A 19,846-nucleotide genomic window follows, 5' to 3' on the forward strand; every position below is an offset into this window, starting at 1 on the left:
AATGAACATCATCATCAATGTAATTAATGTTGCTTGCCACGCTTAAACATAACAAAAATCACAATAAATTGCGTCTTAAAATAAACTTAAAAAGTCTACTAAAAATCGAAACAAAAGTAATTTTTAAGTCGCTGATGTGACATTCTCAATCAAAAGGTAGGTACCACTTTGTCGTTTACCATAAAGACGAAATTTGATTATATCTTTATACAAATAACCTGTCAGAGAAAGTGGTACCTTTTGATTAGGAACGTCACAAATGTTGGTCAGTATGAGGAGTGCAGCCTACAGTTTATTTTTAATTATATTTATAGACAATGTAATTATGCCTCCAAATGAAATAAATACACTGTATCGCAAAACTAAGTGGCGAGACAGCTCATAATGCTATCTCTTGGTTGGTCTTAACAAGGGTAAAGGAGATAGTATTAAGATCTCAGTCGCCAGCTGATATTGCGGCAAGTATAATAAGCACCCCACCCGCGTAGGTACCCTTCCCCGCGCACGCCCTTCTTGCTCAATTGAGTTTTATTTTGCCAGACAGTAAAAAAACCGTGGATCAAAATGACCCAAATTATGAATGATGTCTCAATGTGGTATTATAATATTGTAGACGTAAACTTAATGATATGAATTTTTTTTTGTGGCAGATACAGGGTGTTAATTAGAAAAAATTTTTTTTTAAATAAAAGCGGTGGATGAATTTGACACAGATTTGTTTGAATAACATATAACAATGTTCTGTAAAGTACAACACTTCACTTACCGACTCTAATATTTTTTTAGGCGTTTTAGGATCAATATTAGGTATTTATTAAATGCCATTATAGCCGTGGATGAAAATGACACAAAATGCGTGTGTACGTCGGAAGCCACTTTGCCTTTACAGGGAAACAAAGAATTTCGTCTCTAATATTTTTTTTACAGAATGCTGATTGAAAAAAGAAATACCTAAATTTCTACCTAAGCAAATACCTAGGATGACACAAAATATTATTTTTAGGTTTAGTATATGGTCTGGAAACTATATATATAAAATAAGCAACATTAATATTCTTATAACCTCAAAAGTTATTGGTACAGGTCTAAGAAAACCAGCGCCACGGTTTGCCGCGGCACTATGCTGAGTGGGGATCCTTTTTGGCGTCCAAATGTTTTTTTGTCTGCATGCTTTTCTTTTTTATGTACTATGTTGTGGCGTCAAATAAATGTATTTTCTTTCTTTCTTCTTCTTCTTCTAAAAATAAAAAATAATAAAATAAAAATAAATTTGCCTGGAGATAAGACATTTTAATTTGAGACAGCAAAAAACGGCTTCGGCCTGACAAGTGTAAAGTGTAATGCACTTTAGTAAACATGCCGTAATGTCAACACTTTAGATTGGTCGTATAACAGCTGCACAGTTCACACAAACATTAATTGTTGTATCATGGCAGAATGATTTATAGGGAGAAAATAGGTAAGTGAACGTGCCTTTATATCATATCCTATATGTGAGTTGACACACGTGTGCTGCAAGAGCTATTTAAATGAGACGTGTGATATAGGTACCTACAGATGTAGTGCATAATTAGCTCCATGCATGAATTTATTTTTATTTTTGGATTCATAATTTATATCGTTGGAACACCGGAAATAATAAAAATACTTTTGTAAACCTTAACATTATTTTATTAAAAAATATTTAAAATGTTGAAAAATTTTGAGCGGTTGAAACGCTCATAATTTTTGGCGCGAATTCGACAGAGCGTGATGACGTCACACGTTGGGCGGCCCAACTGACGTTTGCTACTAATGACACTAATCTGTCGAACGCGTGACGTCACGTGGCGTTTCGAGCGTTTCGCTCGCTAGCTTTTCGCGGGCAAATTTTTGTACTTTTTATTTATAATTTTAAGTGATTAAATGGTAATTTAAAAACGGAAATGCATTTGTAACATGATATAACGGTAACAAACATCCGAATAAAACATATTTCGTTCAAATATAAACTTCATGCATGAGGCTAATTTGCCTTCGTATTTTCTCGGAAACGTTCGTTTTTGTCATGCTACTTCAGTCAATCTCAGTACTTTATACTGAGACTGACTGAAATAGCATAACACGTTGTGGCGTTTCCATAAAAATACGATGGTAAAAGATGACGGTCAAAATTCGGATCCTCAACTTCTTTGGACACGTGTCTCGGCGAGACGGAACATCCATAGAACGTCTGGTTGTGCAAGAAAGAGTGGGAGGTGACAGGGCTAGAGAAGATCGTCAATGAGATGGCCCGAGCCCGACCAAATCAACGCCAGTGTGTCGGCCACAATAAGCGAATGCTCACGAGAAGCAGCTCTACGTCTACGGGAGGAATGGCGACGTACTGTTATCGTTAAGCGAGTCGCTCAAAAGATTACATAATGGCTACGACCACTCTATAAAGGTGCAACGAAGAAGAAAAGATTATGCGCTACATCTGTAGGTACATAAAGTTTAGAGCACAGATCTAAAATGAAGCTTATACGCTTAAAGATAGTTGAAGTGTGCAAAAGGGAAGCCATAGTGTAGGGTAAACTCTCATTATTTGGTGACACGCCTAATTCGGTGATCAGAGGCGTATTTACATATTTGGCGCCCCGGGCCATTGGGCCTCTGCCGCCCCCCATGACCCACGAAACAAACACAAAAGCATAATTTTTTCGCAGTGCCTTTCTGCAGAGCTTGGAATCGAACCTATAGCCATTTGTAAGCGATGCCGACGGCCGAGCTCTGCATAAGGCCGGAGACCCGGAGCGTCCGATAGCGATATGCTGCTGCCGATAGTGATATGCAAGGTCGAAGACCGAGCTGGCGGAGAGGAGAGCTATTGGAATTGGCTTGGAACTTGGAACCAATGTGATCTCGGCTCTCCTGCTACTCGACCTTTGGCGTTCGCTCAAATTAAAACGAGGCGCGACCAGGGGGGTGTCACTTCGCAGTTTAGGTACATTGGCCCGGCGCGCCTCCCGGGCAGGCGTATGGCAATGGGCTGCCGCTCGACTCGCGCAAAATTAAAAATACATAATGCCTTCGAAACCTAAATCTATAGATATTGTATGTTTACGGATGTCTGAATAAACGGAAGAACAAGGAAGCAGAAATATATTTTTTTAATTCCGGACTATATTGACTATATTTTCAAAGGAATAAGTACTTCTGTGGCATACCTACTTCTGTGAGAATCAGACATACTATCTCCGGATAAAAAAAATATGTTTACAGAATCAACGTTCGTAATTCCTACATATTTATCTTAAAAATAATAAATCAGTAGGTAAAACTTCTCAAGTGACAACCCCGTGCCGACACTCGCAGCTCGGTCATAAAACTGCGGCGCGCAAAGATTCACGGTTCGTGCGCGGTTATAAGTTTCAGTGTTGCTTGCAGGCGGCGAGTATAGGTATAATTTTATACCTAAATCTGACTTTTATGAAGGAGTGAATTTTCTGTACGGTAATACTATTAGTTATTCTGTGGCGCGACTTGCTGGAAACACAGTATAACTAATAGTGCTGGAAATTCAGGAATGCTTCGGGTCTTCTGGAAAGCGCGACTTTTAAGCTTTTCAGGGCTCGCAACCTGACCTTTTAGTAAATTCAGGAATGCTTCGGGTCTTCTGGAAAGCGCGACTTTTAAGCTTTTCAGGGCTCGCAACCTGACCTTTTAGTAAATTCAGGAATGCTTCGGGTCTTCTGGAAAGTGCGACTTTTAAGCTTTTCAGGGCTCGCAACCTGACCTTTTAGTAAATTCAGGAATGCTTCGGGTCTTCTGGAAAGCGCGACTTTTAAGCTTTTCAGGGCTCGCAACCTGACCTTTTAGTCCGCCATAATTTTTATGAAGGTCTTCGTTTTAAGGCTAGGTCGCAATTCTGATTCTCGTAAAATTTTGTGACCAGATTCTGATTCAGATGTTTTATTGGTAAAAGGCAGTCATTTTACAAGTCAATAAATTATATAATATCTATGCTTAAATAATTTTACATTTTAGGTAGGTACTAATTATTGTTACATATTTATAAATTCTATGATTAAATAGATTTTTTGTCGATCCAGTTTTAGGAAATTTTTCAAAATGCGGAAATTGGCATAAAGGATTTAAAAGCGCCAAAAGCGTCTATCTATATGGCGCTTAAGACCATTGTGAGTTGACCGTGATAACGACTCAACGAACGAAGTATTTTTCACTTTTACATTTTCTAAGCTTAACGCGAGGTCTGTAGCTCACAGAGCCATTAGTAATAACATTGTAAATTGGGTCGTACCTATAGCGGCTCTGCAGCATCTCGGCCTTACGTGGTGCATGGTGCGCTCCCTTCGGCATCTTAGGGTCTTTAGTTCAATATCCTGCTTGCGGTCCGTCTCTTTGTTTTTTAACTATACACCTTACGTTTCCCTTCGGGCTCTGCTGTCCAGTATCTCGGTCTCCTGCCTTGCGGTTCACCTTTGAAAAAACTAACCATGTCGTGTCGTGTCTGAACTCTAATTTTATTCAATACCACTTGGTATTATAAGTTCTCTTTCAATATGATTTTTGCGTATATTGATCAGTGTTTTGCTGAGTAATTAACCACTAAATGAATGATGCGAAATTTAGTACCCACTAAAAGAACGCGCTTTGTTTTCGTTGCTAGGCTCCGACTGACCCGTTCGCCAACTCCCTGGTCGCCTCTGAATTCTATACTCAATAATTATAGTGTTAATAGTGTACGGTTTTCGGTTGACGTCGGCGTCAGCATCTGGACGCCGTGCGCCACAGAGGTACGGACGTCGTACACGATGCCTTTATTTACCGTAGGAAGTATAGCGACTGCTGACGCAATGGCCGGCGTCTAGACGTCGCTCACGGCGTTAATGCCGACGTCAAGCATGCAGCGTTAGGCCCTGGTCTGCAACAAACGCCGTACGCCGCCGCGGCGTCTGGCGTGTGAGAGAGACCGCTATAGTGCATTTCCATAGTAAGCATTCGTACGTCGCGTACAGCGTCACGCCGGACGCGACCTACGGCGTTTGTTGCAGACCAGGGCCAAAAAGCATTAACGGAAGCCCGCGGCCTTAGGGCGATGTGAAGAGCGACGTCACAGGGCGACATTATGAGAACTCGTCGACAATCCGACGTGGAGGTAGAAGGAAAAGGGGCGCAAACGCGCTGTAAAAATTTTGATGTGACTACTGGCAATAGACAACGAATAGTTACTTACTTTAAATTAAATTACGTCTAGTACCTACCAGTAACACCACAAAAAAAAATTATTGGGGCGCCACTGAGGCACCCGAAACTGAAAGCCAGCGGCGGCCTGCGCCGCCCCCCGCAGCCTGCCGCCCCGGGCCATGGCCCCCTTGGCCCTAGGGTAAATACGCCCCTGTCGGTGATACAAGTTTTGAAGCATGACACCCAGGAAAGCTAGTAAATTAGGGCCTTTTAAATGGAACCTCACGGCTTCACGGCCTCGGCGGTTTTGCCGTGAGGCCCATTTAAAAGGGCGATCTCGTTGCGAACCCGAACGCCGTGGTGCGCCAGCGCGAGTTGTTTGCTTACGTAAGACGCGGCGTAACACTCTTAATTAAAATTGTTTACTTCAAGAATGAGTCACACTTGTTATTATGATTTAGAAATGGCTTGCTATCGATATCGATAACACTTGAGTCAATATTGTCTACAGGCGCTGGTACGTTTTTGCCCCCAAATAAGCCCCCAAAAAATGACACATAAATTAAACGCAAAAAATTACATCAATGTCAAACTTATCAGTTTGATTTGTTGCCACTGTGTTAAAATAAATTACCGAGATACTGTAATTACTTCACTTTCACTTGTAATAAGTACAACCTTTGAACTCATGTTTACTCAGAGTTGCTTATTTACATGAAAAAAGTAAATAAATAAATAAAAACCGGCCAAGTGCGAGTCGGACTGTGAAAATTTCAACTGTCTAGCTATCAAGGTTCATCAGATACAGCCTGGTGACAGACAGACAGACGGACAGAGACGGACAGATGGACAGCGGAGTCTTAGTAATAGGGTCCCGTTTTTACCCTTTGGGTACGGAACCCTAAAAAGCAGTTTTTTAAATAAACATATCAATTGTAACAATTTTTAATTTTCTTTGTATAGTAAGAATTTTCTCAAATGATTTTTACGTCTATAAAACCCTAATCTGTTAAGCAAAAGCCATTGTTTCTTTTGTGACGGTCGGCCATTGTGTGCTATTGTGTCTGAGCGCGTGGCACTCCCTCAGACAAAATGGCACACAATGGTCGACCGCTCCAAGAAAAGAAACAATTGCTTTTGTTTAACAAATTAGGGTCTTAGACGTAAGAATAATTTGAGAAGAGTCATACTATAACAGTGTTTCTCCTATTTGTTTTTCTATGTACAATAAAGAATATACATACATACATACATACAATATGTGGTATTTTCTATAAAAAGGGACATTATCCTTATTGTCGATGGCGCTTACGCCATTATAAACGCTGTTCCGATATATTATATATTTTTAACTACTTTTGCTTTGTCAACTATAATAGTTGGTCAAGCAAATCTTGTCAGTAGAAAAAAGCGCGAAATTCAAATTACCTATGGGACGATATCCCTTCGCGCCTACATTTTTTAAATTTGGCGCCTTTTTCTACTGGCAAGATTTGCTTGACCAGCTATAAATACTATACCGCGCGACGCTGAGCGGCGTAAGCGCTATCGACAATAAGGTCCCTTTTCATAGAAAATGCCCCATATTTATTATACAGATCGACCTAGTCCCACAGTAAGCTCAATATTGGCTTGTGTGTGGACAACGACAATCGACGATTGTATAAAACATATAATAGTTACACATATTTAATATAACACATAACATATACATAGAAATCAGGAACAAATACATACTTGTGATAAACCCACAAATAAATGCCCTTACCAGAATTCGAACCCGGGACACCCTGGTCACTACCGCCGTCATATGAAGGGTACACGGAAAGAACATGTCTATAGTCACTTTAATAGTAACATTTTGAGTAATCGCGATTAAAAAATTTGGAACAATGTCAAAACGTATGTTAATTCCGTGAGGTTTTTTTAACAAAAAAAAAAGTTGTGTTTCATATATCAAACAGTGGTAGCAAAAAATGTAACTAATAGTTCATGAACTCTACATTATGAGATAAAAATATCATTTTTCAAAAAAAGTGACTAGACATGTTCTTTCCGTGTACCCTTCAAGTACTAAACGTGCTTTCAAATAAATCAACGCCAGTTGACACGGAAACATACTAGCCTGTTTTCTTTACATTGTACTTGACTTGATTAAAAATGAGTGCAGTTGAAGTAATGAACCAGTTCACACATGGAAGTACGTAAGGCATACAAGACCTGTCACTTATGGTCGACGACGAAGATAATCAAATACCCATCTTGTTATAATGGATTAAGGTGCAATTCTCAACAAAACATTGAAAGATCAATCCAAGCAGTGAGTTGAGGTATAGATATAGATGGCATTGTGAATTTTATGGCAATTCGTAGAATCTCTTACGATTTACTTCCAATCACAACTGGTTCAATTCAATAGTCCTTGTGAAGAATAGATTGCCATTACATTTGAATGCAGTCACTAAATTAAAGTTTAAAAATTGTCTCAAAACTTATTTGTTGAAGAAGTGCTTCTATTCTGTGGATAGTATTAAATTTTTTTTTCTTTTCCTGACATATTTAATAGTAACGAATAATTATTTTGTTGAATTGACATAGACTTAGGAATTATTCTTCTTCTTCTTCGTCTTTGCCTTTATCCCATTATTTGGGGTCGGCTCTCCTCGTTCGCTCATGCGCCAGGACCGTCTGTCCTGGGTTGTCTGTGGATTTAATTGGGCTCGTTCTAACTCCTTTGACACGGTGGACCACCAAGTAGCAGGCCGACGCCCTGGTCCTCTTTTGGTTTCCTGAAGGGCCAGCGCCTTTTTCACGACATGGTCATCGCCACGCCTCATAATATGTCCATACCACCTCAGCCTCTGTTCGGAGAGTTTCTCAGTGATGGGCGCTATTTTGAAACTTCAGCTGATGTGCTTGTTACGCACTTCATCAAGTCTAGTTACACCCGCAGCCCATCTCAGCATCCTCATTTCGTTGGTATGGACTTTCTGTTCGTGCACCTTTTTTAGCGCCCAGCACTCATCACCATATGTTAAGGCAGGTCTTATTGCCGTTTTATACACTTTGCCTTTGGTCTTGATCGGCATTCTTCGGTCACACAGAACCCCCGTGAGATCTCGCCATCTTTGCCAAGCAACATTGACTCGGTGTGTGACGTCGGCTTCAATAGTGGCATCCGCTGAGAGCATCGACCCGAGCATCACTTTTGGTAGAGGACTTCCCTGGAGGTTTATGGTGCATGGATGCGAGGTGCCAGTGCTGAATAGGCATTCCATGTGCTCAGTCTTGCTTCTGCGGATACGCAAACCATTGCTTTCCAGTGCGTGTCTCCATGCTTCCAGGGTTTCTTGCAGATGTTGTGCACACTTATCGACCAGCACAACGTCGTCGGCATACAGCAGGCACCATGGAAGAGGTGATTGAATATTCCTGGTTAGGAAGTCCATCACCAAGTTAAATAGTAGTGGACTTAGTGCAGATCCAAATCACTCAGTTTGGTCCCTTCTAGCTGTGCAAAGCGGCTTGCTTTTATCATGAAGTGCAGCATCCGGGCAAAAAATGGCCATAACAAGTATGACTACTAGTATAAAATTCTTATTAACTCATTTATCACCTTTTTTAAAAAACTCCAATTATAAATTCCAACTCTAAATATTCCGCATTGCCAGTAATATTCCGATATCTTTCCTTATTTTGTTCTGACCTGGTTTTTCCTTTTTAATTAGTATTTACTAACATGAATTATTTTCATCTTTTTCCTGATGTCAGCCGAAAAACTGTTGCGTATCAGAGCATCAATAGGTACAGTACTTTACCGCCCCGGTGATTTTTGTATGAATCAGTACATCTTTCTTATGCTTCGACGTCTAAGTAATAACACAGAATTAACACGGGAAATACCCGATTGTACAAACACGTGCAGTTCGCGGAGATGATTTGTGGTAAACAAGTTATTGTTGACTGATTGTAAACCTTATTGATACGATATAAGGGTTATTCATGATCAGTTCAGTGTTACTGTTACAATTATAATATTCGGCAAGGTCGTAAATCTGTCGCCGCGGACATATTTTGAAGGCAGTCCATAAGGTTTTCGGTTGATTTGGCTAAGTGATGATGTTAGTCGGTTATCAAGATTTTTTACTTTGTACAAGATTAATTTTATTATATGACAGTTAGTTGTGGTAAAAAGTAAGTCCCGCCGTTGTGAAATCTTACAGTTACATGATGTTACTTTGAATGGTACGTATTCACCACAAATACCACAATCTCGCCTTAAGTGCTTAAATACGCTAAAAGTATCTATAGAAACTTCCTGCCTCGCACAGCTAAACTGTGGAATGAACTGTCGCCTGCGGTATTTCCGGACCGATATGACCTTCAAACCTTCAAGAAAAGAGCGTATTCCCATCTTAAAGGCCGGCAACGCACTTACAACCCCTCTGGTGTTGCGGGTGTCCATGGGCGGCGATAATCGCTTACCATCAGCTGATCCGTCTGCTCGTTTGCCTCCTATTTCATAAAAAAAAAGTAATGACTAACGGGTGCATCAATTCAGTTCAGCAATAAAAAACTTTCTAAAATATCTGGTTTTTTTTTGTTGCCAATTTCCAGCCTCATATAGTAAAAATAATGTTATTAGAAAAGCTATGTCACTATATTATTACTATATGATAGTTAGATTTTTGAATTAGTTCGTAAAATTTAACGTATGTACGTTATGTACGTAGGAGCCTAGTAATTCACCTGCAGGACATAGACATATTCACCTGGCGAATTCACGGATCCGCTCCTCACACTCCTTGACTCACTTCTAACTAACCCACCACTCCCACCAGCATTGGATCGCAGTAATAGGGACAATAGGTACCTAGCGAGGTCAAATAGCTGTACTAGAGTCGCTAGCAGAGCAGCTGTCGCCGCGCTCCACTCTAGTTCACTCCCTCCCTCTCTATCATCGTTGAACTTGATAACCAATTCATAGGGATCGAAAAAAACAACAAAAGAAGAAGGAACAATAGTTACCTGGCGAGGTCTATGGCCGGCTGTAGCACCTGACTCCAAGGCAACGCACCATACCGTGCATGCAGCTGCGCCAGCGCTACCAGTAGCCGCGGCACGCCCCCTTGGTTTGGTCCCTCCCACTCCATGAGCGTGGGGCCTTCATCGCGGGCGGTGCGGTTACGGTACTCCCAGTAGAGGAGGCTTCCACTTCTGTGAAAGAAAGCTTGGTATGAAAATGGCCACTAGTCAAAGGGTTGATTAGATTTTAGGGCAAATTGCTCCTATGCGTCTGTCATCGTGAAAACGTTAGCTTTATTGTATGGAATTTCATTGTACTCTGCGAAGTTGCGTTATTCAGTCTGTCTGTTTATGCATCCGCATAGTCATTTTTTTGTTTGTAGACAAATCATCATCATCATATTTGGCATTTTCATCAATTGCAGACGATTTATGGTATATAGAGTGATCGGAATAGGCAGAGTATAAATACCTACTTATTAGAACAAAGTCATGAAAATGAAATGAAATGAAATGGAGACTTCCTTGCATTAACATTTTTAGGGTTCCGTACCTCAAAAGGAAAAAACGGAACCCTTATAGGATCACTCGTGCGTCTGTCTGTCTGTCCGTCTGTCACAGCCAATTTTCTCCGAAACTACTGAACCAATTAAGTTGAAATTTGGTACACATATGTAAGTTTATGACCCAAAGACGGACATGTAACGTAAACAAATGAATTTTAAACAGGGGGGCGGCCACTTTTGGGGGGTAAATGAATAAATTAAAAAATAAAGTTTTTCAAACTATATCATGTTACATATCAAATGATAGAGCACATTGTGGGAACCTGAAATATATATTTTTTGTAATTTTTGAATAATCAGTTTAGAAGGTATTCAAGAAAATAGGCAAAAATTGACCATTCCCCTCCCCCTTTATCTCCGAAACTACTGGGTCTAAAATTTTGGAAAAAATACACAAAATAGTTCTTTACCTGTAGATGACAGGAAAACCTATTACAAATGTTCAATCAAGCGTGAGTCGGACTTAATTACTTATATTTTTAATCCGACCCCAACGGGTTTTTTAAAGACATTTTACTCACGTTTAACATTAAAAAATACATTGTTAAAAATTGTGTAATGTACGGAACCCTTGGAACGCGAGCCCGACTCGCACTTGGCCGGTTTTTTTAGGATTTCCTGGATTTTTTAAATCCGGGATTTTCCGGATTAAAATGATAGTAATGTGGATGTTCAAAGATAGTTTTTTTTCGTTAAAATAATAAAAATATATATAAATTGTTTATTTCGTTGAAAACAATATTACCAAATATGTGACGTCACACAAGGGGGGGGGGGAAGAGTTGTGACAAAGTGACCAGGTGTGACAAAGGGGGGTGTCAAAAAATCTTTAAATTCGTGTGATGACTAATGGATGACCCCTTAGTTCTCATTTGCCCGTGCGTTTCGCTCGCGCCAATACATGTATGAGCGAAATGCACGCGCGAATGATAGCTAACGTACATCATTTAGATATTATGATATCAAAATGTAGATTCGAATTGGCCTCCTGATTTGCTAATTTTGCACGCGCGAATGATAGCTAACGGACATCATATTATGATATCAAAGTGTAGATTCGAATTGGTCTCCTGATTTGCTGATTTGATTGGTGCATGTGAAATTAAGTGAAAGTCGTACATGGAATGGGCACCAATTACCAAGGTCGTATCAAAACCAGTTCAAAATCATAACAAATTGTTAAATTAAAACATGACCTCCTGATTGCGCTTCATGAAGACCAATTAGCATCCACAGATTATGTTTGACTGCGATTTTATGGCGTGACATCACAATACGGCCAACGAACATTCGTGGACGGCACAATAACAATAAATTAATTAACGACAATTGTCCTGTTGACACTCTACATCATGTGTTAATATGTAACTCTATAGGTAGATACGTGGTGTGTACAGTTAAGAATTTGCCACACTGGATGCGTTCTGCGGGCAGCGGTCAGATCAAACTTCAACTTCAAAGGTTGCTGTCAATGTTGTTCATACATAATGCGGGTTTGACCTGACCGCTGACCGCAGAACGCATCCAGTGTGGCAAATCCTTTAAGGTACCGTTCGGATTCAGATTGCACCAGTATTACTGCAGCAGTAATGCAGCCCGACATTTGATTAATGATGATTTTAGGTGATTTAATAGGTGTAGGTATATTGTACATATCGAAAAATGTTAGGAACTGCATTAAATCAAATTCGTCTCGCATGGTGGTCATGGTAAGGTGACATTATCCGGACCTGTTTTGTGTTTCATATGGTGAATTTGTAGACTGTTAGGGTATTTAGGCATTATTGGCAATGATATCAAATGATGAAACGTATAAAAATAATTTTCTCAAAAATGGACGGCAAAGTCGACGTTGCCGGTTAAAAAGTAGGTCGCGAAGTGCGTTGTTTATGGTCAGTCAAAAAACTAAAAAGTTAAAAACATTGCAGTCTCGATTTCGGGACTGCAATGTTGCATACAAATTACATTATTTGTCGAGTTCCAAACTTTTTAAAAGTTGAAGTGGCCATATCAAATGCAGGCATAGGTCCATTAAACAGCCAAACAGATGATCAGTACTTATAATTATAATGTTGGTACCGCGACTATTTAGGTGTCTCAAATAGGTTGGCGTATTTTCAGCAGAAAAATACACTTCTATTTTTAATTAAAAAAATAAAACGGCGGCAAAGCAAATCTTATTACTTTTTTCTGTGAAAATATTTACATAAGAACGTTGCTTCTGTAAAATATTTCTATTATATTTGTATTTATTGCGCCATTTTTGAGAAAAGCACTATATATGACTCGGCTGGAAGGCTACTTGCTGGCTTCGGATTCAATTAAACGGACTCCCAAGGTCGTCCGTTTAAAACGAATCCTCAGCCAGCAAGTAGCTACTTCCGAGCCTCGACAATAATGTACTATTAAATATGTATGATTATCGTAAGGTTAACTTACAGGTATGTTGTAGTTGAGGAAATATTTGCCTGACCCTTTTTTATGTGATAGTCAGCAAACGAGCAGACGACTCCCGTGATGAGAAGAGGTCTCAGTCGCCCATGGACATAAGCAACATCGTAGGAGCCACTTATGCGTTGCCGACCCTCGAGAACCCCAAATACCCGTTACTTGAAAAACTTAGTAACGCAAAAGACTCAGTTCACATTCTGCACGTTCTGGGAAGAAACAAGGGAGTGCCCGCTTATCCTTCGTGTGCCATGTTTCAAAGAAGTCGGAACGGAATGAGCTTTACTCCTTCGGCGGGAGTTGTGATAAAAGCGAGACGAATTACTAAAATTAATTATTAAAATGTACTACGCTATCTGTTAACTCTGCCATTTCATGTGATGTTGAATAAAAATGTTCTATTCTATTCTATTCTATTCTATTTATAAGACACTCACTAAAACTCCAAATTAGTTTACAATAGATTATTTATTTTGAGTTTTCTATAATTAAAGCAATACAAATCTCTTATCCAACAACTTGCGTTTTTCTCTCTGTCTTAACTTAATCCCCTGTCAATGTCATTATTGTCCAAAACCGCGGCAAACCATCTGTCACTTGTCAGATATTTAAAAATAAAACTAAAAGACCGTTTGAGATATCCTCAACATTTAACATATTCTAATTATCTATGGTAGCGTTAAACGTTTAACGCAACCTTGTTGGAAGTCGCATTAGAAGTTTCACTTCAATAAAATACGACGGTTACATAAGATATAAGTAGGGGTCACAAAACCGTGCATATTTTTGAAAGCCGGTTTTTCGGGTTTTGTAGAACAGCAAAACCGGGTTTCCGGTTTTTTCGGTGTTTTCGAGTTTATGTATAATTTGTAAAATAACCAAGTACTTGTAGAATCAACGATTTAATAATCAGTCTGCAATAAACATTTTTAACAAGAAATACTAGAAGAATAGAGATTAGAGATCAATTAACGTGATGCATGCATCACATATAAGATATGGCCGTTATTATTAAAATATTAAACTACATAGTATTTATATTATAACTTAAGTCAAACTTTAGTTATAATTAAGCCAATAAATGTAACAAAACATTCCTTTTCTGGAACTGAACTTATAAATACATCGTACTTATACAAACATTAGAGAATAATCAACGTTTCTAGCAAAAATGTTAAACTACGTAACACCAGAAAAATTTGTCATGTAAATCAAATAAATCGCCTGACAATTACCATTTAGGTATTTAGTTTTGTGTCCAGATGTTGACATGAATCGCGAATATATAAAATGTTATGTATAGCATAGAAGGAAATATTAGAATACTGGAAATCATATTTTATAGGTGTAAATATGCGTAATAAATTAATTAAAAATAATTAAAAGTATTTAAAATAATGCCCAGCATCACGTGACTGCAAACGCAAATCGGAGCGCGTGACGTCATGATGTGAGAAACACGCACAGACAAGTTGTCAAACCTTGGTCCTCTGGCACTGACAGCAGTTTGTTTATCACATCGTTACTTCATCAAGATCACGTGAGAGCTTGGAGCGTTTTTGCGCGAAATTTAAATATTAAACTAATTAAAGTCGATTTTTTATTAAAAATTATAAAATTAATAAATAAAAGTTTCAATTCTTTTGCAATAATTACGCGTCCTATAAAAAGAAAACAGTTCTAAAAAATTGTCAACATCCCTATTTCCAAATTAGTAAATAATTGTAAATTACTAAAACAAAATGTACATGGTAAATATCGGGTCTCCATTATTTCCCATATAGTTTTAAATCATAATGTATTGTTTGTCCACATTTTCGTTAGTCATAATTTGGTTTTTCTCAGAAACGCGTAACTTTTAAGGATTGCCATAAAACAAACCTAACCTAATATTGTCTTCGGTTACCAACAACCTAACCTAACCTATCTATAGGATAACCTGAGGAAAATCCTAAAAGTTAACGGTTTAAGAATTATAACTAATGCTAATATGACAATCATTATATTATGACTTTTATTATAGGTACCATTAAATAAAACTAAAAGGTCGGCGGTTGCTTCGAAATTCGAAAAACTCGAAGAAACCGGTTTTATCAAACCTAAACCCGGTTTCTAGAATTGGCTGTAAACCCGGTTTTCCCGGTTTTTTCGAATTCGGTGAAACGCCTAGATATGAGTGACGACACCGCCAGTCCGTCAACAATGACAGTAATTATAATACACGATAAATCTTGTCGGCGGTAGGTAAGATAGCTTTCGTCATTATTGCGGTCAAGACTAATTGCCTGTCCGCTGTTCGTAAACAATTTCTAACTGTTTGTCTTAAGTTTAGGTTGACCTGATGACCATTTGTCCCCACCGGTACAGTTGCATTAATATAAATCATTTCTATTCGTCGTCGGACAAGGACAATGGGAATACATCAATATTTCCATACAGTGATTAGGACCTGTGAAACTGAACGACGACGAGCAAAGCGAGGAGGAACGTGTCACACTTAAGGGGATCCCATGCCCCAATGACCTTCGATCGGAAGCCCTTAGTTTTCTAATGTTTTTTGTAGCTTATCATAATAACAGCAATCGCTTTAAGCAATATAGTATCCCATATTTACTTCAAAGTTCATTGTTTTTGAGATATTTGGCATCAAAGTTGAACAATTTTAGGCCAAAAAACTGGTTTTCTGGCCATAACTTTTGGGTTAATTAGTTTAAAATTAAAACCTTAGACACATTTTTAGAGACGTCATAGACGAACCCAAATATGTAGATTTCGTATCTGTAAGATCCTTCACAGCAATCGAGATACGAAGTGTTTTTTTATACAATGTTTAAAAGAATCATAAATAAATAAGTATTCATTTCTTTCAAAATCCGGTAGACAAAAATTGAGATTAAAGATTGAAGAAACGATAGCCGTTTGTCTTATAATTTTATATGTAGTACAAAAGTAGGAGATACGATTCAAAACTTGTCAAAAATCGATGAAAACCTCGGGTAGGCCCTTAAACCTAAATTGTAGTTACTGGTGTACTTGTTCCTTATTTGCCGCTACATTTAAATGCCCTTTAGCTTCATCTATAAGCGAGGTTTAGACTAGCAAGAACATGCATGCAATTTACGTTACATTGCCGAATATTAAACTGTATTCAAAAGTTTGATCAGATGACGCAATGTAATAAAAATTGCATGCAAGTTCTTGCTAGTCTAAACCTAGCTTAAACCTCGCTTTAGGTGTTATGCATAGGTAATGAGGGCTAACGCGTATGAATTCGCCGCTAGGGGCGCTAGTGTAGATGGTGGTCTTTTCCATAGTTCGAAATGTCAAATGTCACTTGTCACTTCAATGACTGACAGCTGTTCTTTAGTCTTTTGGACCACCATCAACAGAGGCGCCAACTGGTGAGCAAAAAAACGATAGCCCTCATTGTTACTTTACTTTAAATTGACGGTTAGTCGAATACTGCCCGCGCAGCATGGTTTCCCCATAGAGTAATTTATACTAGAGCGGTACTGTCATAGTAAATTTTGTAACCCCAGTAAATTCACTGCCACACACACTTTAAAACTAAAAATAAGTATTTATAAAAATACGATAAAATGTATTTAAATATGGATAAATGATTTTTTTTATTTGCATTAATTATTTTTATGATTTTGACCCATGTTCTGATATGCGTTAAAATTGTTAAATAACAAACGAAACCGTCAACGCCATCTATACGTCAGCAGGCCAAAGGTAGTAGCGCCCTCTGATCGAGAATCAAATTTTCTTGATTTCCGAGGCACGTTTTTTCCTTAGACTGTATTCATCTATTACGGAGTTATATCTATCTTTGGTTTCCCCTATCACTAAGTCCGTCACTTTCGCACTCACATACTTGTTAGAACGTGACAGGCATGGTTATAAGCGTACCGTGCTACGACTTCTGGTCAACCCTTGCTTGTAAACGTTGATTTGTGAATAGTAGCTCTGATTGTCTTGCTGTAATTGTCATTCTCTTTTTATTTATTATATTCGCCCGCGGCCAACGATATAAAAAAAGTTCTTGTACACACTACACACACACTTTTACACACTTTTAGACAACTACCTTAAATAAGTACTATATTTGTTTGACCAGAATTCAGGTAAAATTTTCAGGAGACAATTTATGTCAAAAATTCGATTTTCACGAAATGAAAATAGAAAACAAACGAAAAAACATAGTGACGAAAGAAACCAATTTATTTATTTATTACTCAAATAAGTGACAGCATTACAGTAAAGCCAAGGCACTATGTAAGTACAAAATAAGAATACAAGGAAACAAAACTACAGATAAAAACTAAAGACAAATTAAACATTAGATTAGGACGACGACATAACAGCGTTACTACTATACAGTATACTATTTACATCTGCGAAAATATGTAAAAAATAATCATTATTACATCCACCATGCTGCGCTCAAAAACCGCGTAGGCGAGAAAACCGCTAGGCTCAAGTGGGACTGAACCGGCCACGTCTACTGCATGCATACGGACTCCGGAGCTAGCTGGGCCGGTGGGCTAGCTTAGCCACCAAGTGGATGCCGGTAGAGGGACGTGGACGGCGCAGGCCCAAACGGAGATGGCGGGATGACCTGGACAGCTTCCTGAACAACTGGCCGGAGGAAGCACCAAATCGGGAGTCGTGGAAAACAAGGGGAGAGGCCTTTGCACAGCAGTGGGACACTTATACAGGCTAGAAAAAAAAACATTCATAGTTTCTTACGCTGAAAGCAGTTATGATCGCACCGTGAAATTCACATTACTATAATAGTAAATGTGCACTAAACTACGTCAAATGCATTGCATTTGCATTTATCAATCAAAACAGCCACGAGTTTAATTCATACCCGATAATATAGAGGTCATGATTGCGATAAGAAACGCAGCGCAGTCAGTTGTTTGTTTATGCAGCATGTGATTCATGTACGCAAACAACGCGTATCAACATCATAAACATACCGCCTTATTACAACGGAGTAAGGTTTAAAGTAAATAGTAAATCTTTGACGTCTGTAACCACCATACGCATGCGCATATTGCGCATGCGTTGTTTACAAACTGTTATCTGATCGTATGACGCAGTTAGTTATTTAAGATACGATTAAGTATTATCAGCCAGTATATATTTTTTAATTTTTTAATTTTTATTTTATTGAAAACTAATGCGCCATGAAAGTTAATTACATTTAAATTACAACTGTACTAGTTGTATAACTGTACAACTGTACAAATTACAACTGTGTTAGTATGATACATTTACAACACTAAATTATTACAGTTGAGCACCTATCATACATCCTCTCACAAAACCTCAGACATTCACTGCACACAGCCGTCCATCGCCACGCAAACATATCGCAGTCAGTAGCTGATGTCAGGAGCGCATTCAATAGTGTGTAAATACTTAAATAGTAAATGTAAAGGAATTTCGTTTTTGTGTATTGGAACTAGTACAACTAAATTGATATTAAGGCCGTTCCATCGGTTTGCCGCTGTCTTTGTCACATTTCGCAAGAACGCGAAAAGTGTCAATTTTGATCGAATTTTGTCGGTTTTTATTTATTTTAAAAACGTTACCTTCCAATATCGAAATTCTAAAGCTATGAAATTATTATTTATGGTAAGATTGTTTTTTCTTCTTTTTTTGTTTATAGTATCACATAATAAATAACCGAGTAAAGTAGGATTAAAAGTCCGAGGATTAAAGATAATATAGTCAAGAACTAAATATATTTTTCGCCTCACTAGCTCGGAAAGTTGTCGTTTATCCTTCAATACAAGCGGGGAAAAACGCGTTTTATCCTCTAGTGGGGAAAGTAATTTGACCTTGGATGGAGCGTGTTTAAGTAGCTTGACAGATAACAAAACGTAAAACGCTCATGATAATGGTTCGTTCGATATTAATTATCATTAAATAAATGGTTTGAGAATCTAATAAAAAATACCAAATTTAGCTTTATTTAATGATTGTAAGTCATAAACCTTAAAATTCCATAAGAAACGTTTGTTTTATTATAATGATGTTAAATATAATTCTGAACGCACAATTTGAGTCGATGCAATTTCAAAACGCATCGTTGACATTTCATACATCAGAAATGTCAACATTGTCAACAATTTTTTTACTTAAAACCTTTTCTCACCGACTCGCGTAAAAATACACAACTTCCAGAGTTTTCTGTTATAATATCGTAAAGAAATGAGTGATTCCAGTGATAAAGATGATCTAACGCCTGTGGATGTTGCACTTTCCTCGCTATAGTGAGGTGAAAAGTTTTGTGTTACACACGGGCGCAAATGTATTTTACTTCTCGTGTGTTGAAACACTCGCTACGCTCAGGATTCTATTTTAGAACCACTCGCTTCGCTCGTGGTCCACCTATAGAATCCTTTCGCTTGCTCGTGTTTCAATTCTACACTCGCGGGTAAAATACAACTTTGCACCCTTGTATAACAAATAACTATTTTCCACGTCTACGAATATCAACGCCTCTTAGAAAAACATGATCATATAAGGAGATTTTTCGCCTTCTGGCTCAGGGAACCGCCTTAAGGATGGCTCACGCTAGACCGGGCCGGGCCCGGGCCGAGGCGTCCAGCATGCAA

The 19,846-nt window shown here is 38.4% G+C and overlaps 1 protein-coding gene across 1 annotated transcript in view; it reads right to left on the reverse strand.

Moving 5' to 3' along the window:
• Window positions 1-19,846, reverse strand: part of LOC134740824 (uncharacterized) — a 49,472-nt gene that overhangs the window by 10,722 nt on the left and 18,904 nt on the right. The window contains exon 5 of the mRNA XM_063673466.1: window positions 10,198-10,386. Coding sequence (XP_063529536.1) covers window positions 10,198-10,386 — 189 coding nt within the window. The remainder of the gene's footprint in view (window positions 1-10,197; window positions 10,387-19,846) is intronic.

This window comes from Cydia strobilella, chromosome 4 (assembly GCF_947568885.1).
Source record: "Cydia strobilella chromosome 4, ilCydStro3.1, whole genome shotgun sequence".
In the NCBI taxonomy this organism is placed as follows: domain Eukaryota; kingdom Metazoa; phylum Arthropoda; class Insecta; order Lepidoptera; family Tortricidae; genus Cydia; species Cydia strobilella.